Raw genomic sequence first — 3,648 nt, 5'->3', positions numbered from 1 at the left:
AAAGAATGATCAAAATACATTTCTGTACATAGTTTTTCATTCCGGCAATAGTTTGGAACTTTGGATAGATGCATTAAAGTTTAGGTGAATGCTATGGTGCTTTTTTTATTGTGCGTAACTTATTAAAAAAGATAAATAGATAATATTTAATAAATTTTAAATATTTTATTTTTTACTTTTAAAAGTAAGTTAGGCAATTTAGGCAGCATAATAAAATGCATCATAGAATTCACCTAAATTTTATTTTTCAAAAATACATCCTTATCTTTTTTTTTTTGGGACACAGATCCTCTAGAAAATACATCCTCTGGAAAATACATCCTTATCCTATATATATTATTTTTCTTTTTGGATATTATACAATTATTATTTTGACTTGGTCTAGAGTCTAGACTCTAGAAATGTGTCAATTTGCCATTGTTCCTTCTCCTTGGATCCAATAGGCTTTTTAAATATATTTTGTACATCTAACTGGGTTTTATTTTTTATACAAATTAAAAAAGGCCTTTTCTCAATGACCCAAAACTAAAACAAAAAAAAAAGGAAAAAAGTGGAGCACTGGAAACTGCAAAGTGGAAACAAATGCAGTGCGTGCAAAGCGCAAACAAATTACAATGGCCAGCAATGAAGCAGCAGAAGTAAAAGAAGAAGAAGAAGAAAGAGAGGATGCAACAATGGCGAAGTTGGGTTCCTATGGTGGCGAAGTGAGGTTGGTGGTTGATGGAGAGGAATCAGCTGCAGAAGAGATCATGCTTTTATGGGGAATCCAACAACCAACCCTTTCCAAACCCAACTCCTTTGTTTCTCAGTCTTCATTGAAACTCTCCATCGACTCTTGTGGACACTCTCTCTCCATTCTTCAGTCTCCTTCTTCATTGGTACCCCTAATCATCTCTCTCGGTGTTCTTCCTGTAATTTATTTTATTTGGTGAAAAATCTTTGATTTTTATGTGGTAATGAGTTCTAACTTGATGACCCTTTTGTATTTTTGGCTCAAATTTGATGACCCTTTTGGTATGATGCTCTGTTAGTGATAATTGGCGGTTAAAGTTTGAAGCTTGTGATGCTGATAATTTATTGTGGATTGTGATGTTCATTCATTGATAATTTAGTTGTAAGCTCTGGTTCTGTCTTCGTGCATAATCCCCGCTTCTATGCTATGATTATGATGTGATTTACTGATAGTTTGATTTAGTAGCCAATCAATATTGAGATGTTAGTATGTTACTGTGTACCAGGTTGGAATATCAGTTTTTAGATTGATCAGGAAATAAGATTAAATAGCATGAGTTTAATTTGTGGATTGCTTCATATTTCATGGTTTGAGATTCAGTGTGTATAAACTTGGAGCCTCGTTAAACAGCTTTCATCTTTTCAAGCTACTGATTAAAATTTATATAGTTCGTGAAATTGATGTACCATGAATTGTTTATTGTTGAATTAAGCTCACAGTTATACCTATTTAAACTTTTGATTTTAAGGGCACGCCTGGAGTAACTGGATCAGTGATGTGGGACAGTGGAGTTGTATTGGGGAAGTTTCTAGAGCATTCTGTTGATTCCGGGGTGCTTGTTCTTCAGGGCAAGAAGATTGTTGAATTGGGATCTGGTTGTGGGTTGGTCGGGTAATTACGTTCTTACTATCAATTTGTTGGTGCCGAATTGATATAGTTTGCCATTTATTTTCTTTTAAATTAGCTTGTAACCTGTTTGACGAAGATTTATGAACTACAAAAGTAGAACTATGATCTCTTGTGTTGACTCTTGTTTAGAAACCAGTGAAGTATCAATTTTTCGGATTGTTCTTACTCAGTTTATAATAGTGCACTGTTCTTATTTTGTATTCCTTAGTTGCATTGCAGCTCTTTTGGGTGGTGAAGTCATTCTTACTGATCTGCCCGATAGGCTGAGGCTACTTAGAAAGAACATTGAAACCAACATGAAACAATTTTGTCTACGCGGATCTGTGACAGCAACCGAACTCATATGGGGAGATGATGCTGACCCAGAACTTGTTAAGCCCATGCCTGATTATGGTAATAAAGATTCAACTATTGGCACTAGAAAACTTGTAGGGATGTAGCAGTCAGTTTATGTTGCCGCATGATCTCCATCATTTCTCCTTCTTATAGTATCCCTTATTGTTCAACATCTGTGTTCTGTGTCTCATGCGATACTTAAAATTTTTGTTGGTAAAAATACCGTCATCGATCACTACTCACATTTATTTACAAATATAACTGTTTTGTGGTATTATTATCATGTAATAATTTCTTTACAACTTATGCCTCCATGGTCTTATGAATATAGGCAATTGTTACCAAATTCATAATACAAATATAATTTTGCCTAATGCTAGGGATTTATGGCTTTTGACATGATTAAGAAAGATCCATTTTGGTATATTAGGGCACTGGAGAATATAAAGATAAAGAGTGCCATAAGATGTTTCAAGATTTTGAGTTAATATACCAATCGATTATCAACTCAATACTTATTTGATGTCTTCTTTTCAGTGCTTGGATCCGATGTTGTTTACAGTGAGGGGGCCGTCGAGGATCTGCTAGAGACGCTAGGGCAGCTCTGCGGGCCTAATACAACTATCTTCTTGGCTGGCGAACTTCGAAATGGTGAAGGATTTGTTCCTTTTAACTTCATTTTTGGACCCTAATCCTCACAAGTATTATGAGTTCTGAGATCTTTTTTTCTTTGCTGGTTTCAGATGCCATTCTTGAGTACTTCCTAGAAGCTGCAATGAACAATTTCAGAATTGGTCGCGTCGATCAAAATCTGTGGCATCCTGATTATCGCAGCAACCGAGTGGTTCTTTATGTTCTTGTGAAGAAATGAAAGTTTCAGAATTAATGAAACTATGTTACTTACTTACTTTATAGTTTATACTCTACTAGAGTGTGACCCTCCTATGCTAGAATTCATTGTAAAAGATATTCTCCTTCCATATATATTTTTTTGATATCATGCTCATTTTTTGAGAAGCCTAACAATTTTGTTTTGACAGATAAAAGTGGACTATGATCTGTGAACCATTTTCAGTGAATTCATTCACAACCAGTGTTAAGAAGACACAATATTGTAATGCTTGATGGAACAACTAAAACTCCAATTCTTGCTTGGCTATCATCAAAGGATAATCTGTGAATCCAAAATATTTAATATGGAACAAAGGCTACTTAAATTCTAACATGTAAATTGTAATACAAAGTAAAGTTCAGTGTTGATCAAAGAACTCCTAAAGCTAGATACATACTTACTTTCTAATTATCTATCAATAGAAATTCAAAATTAAAAGTTAGTCACAAAGATAGAGAACATCTGTCAAAGTAGTTGAATTATGAGTAAATTTTATTCGACTATTTTAGTAAAGATTTTTTGGTACTTCTTTATAAATTAAATGTATTAGAAAAAACAAAATTTTCCAACTTCATAATCTTTTAAGCTTTAACTAATGTCATTAGGACATTTATCTATCTATCTGTTTTATTTTATCTATATAAAAATTGATACACAAATTTTACCACAATTAAAAATTGACATCTCATCTATTATTATATTATCACATAAGTTTTTTCTTTAAAATATAATTTTTATAAATTTTTTAATTTAACTTTTTATTTATCTCTCTTCATTT

The 3,648-nt window shown here is 32.9% G+C and overlaps 1 protein-coding gene across 1 annotated transcript; it reads left to right on the top strand.

The window, feature by feature from the left end:
* LOC107644644 (protein N-lysine methyltransferase METTL21A) lies at positions 386 to 2,999 on the top strand. Its single transcript, XM_016348544.2, has 5 exons — positions 386 to 878; positions 1,482 to 1,624; positions 1,851 to 2,035; positions 2,516 to 2,629; positions 2,722 to 2,999. Exons 1-5 carry the CDS (start codon positions 615 to 617, stop codon positions 2,847 to 2,849), a joined length of 834 nt encoding a protein of 277 aa, XP_016204030.1. The 5' UTR covers positions 386 to 614; the 3' UTR covers positions 2,850 to 2,999.

Source organism: Arachis ipaensis, chromosome B05, assembly GCF_000816755.2.
Source record: "Arachis ipaensis cultivar K30076 chromosome B05, Araip1.1, whole genome shotgun sequence".
In the NCBI taxonomy this organism is placed as follows: domain Eukaryota; kingdom Viridiplantae; phylum Streptophyta; class Magnoliopsida; order Fabales; family Fabaceae; genus Arachis; species Arachis ipaensis.
Note: the sequence above shows the minus strand (reverse complement) of the source record. Positions and strands in the feature narration are given on the sequence as shown.

Excerpts from the sequence above, each read along its gene's own strand:
- LOC107644644 (XM_016348544.2), top strand. The coding sequence starts at position 615 with ATGGCCAGCAATGAAGCAGCAGAAGTAAAAGAAGAAGAAGAAGAAAGA. Across the intron at positions 1,625-1,850 it reads TCTGGTTGTGGGTTGGTCGG|TTGCATTGCAGCTCTTTTGG; the intron begins GTAATTACGTTC and ends TGTATTCCTTAG. Across the intron at positions 2,036-2,515 it reads TAAGCCCATGCCTGATTATG|TGCTTGGATCCGATGTTGTT; the intron begins GTAATAAAGATT and ends TCTTCTTTTCAG.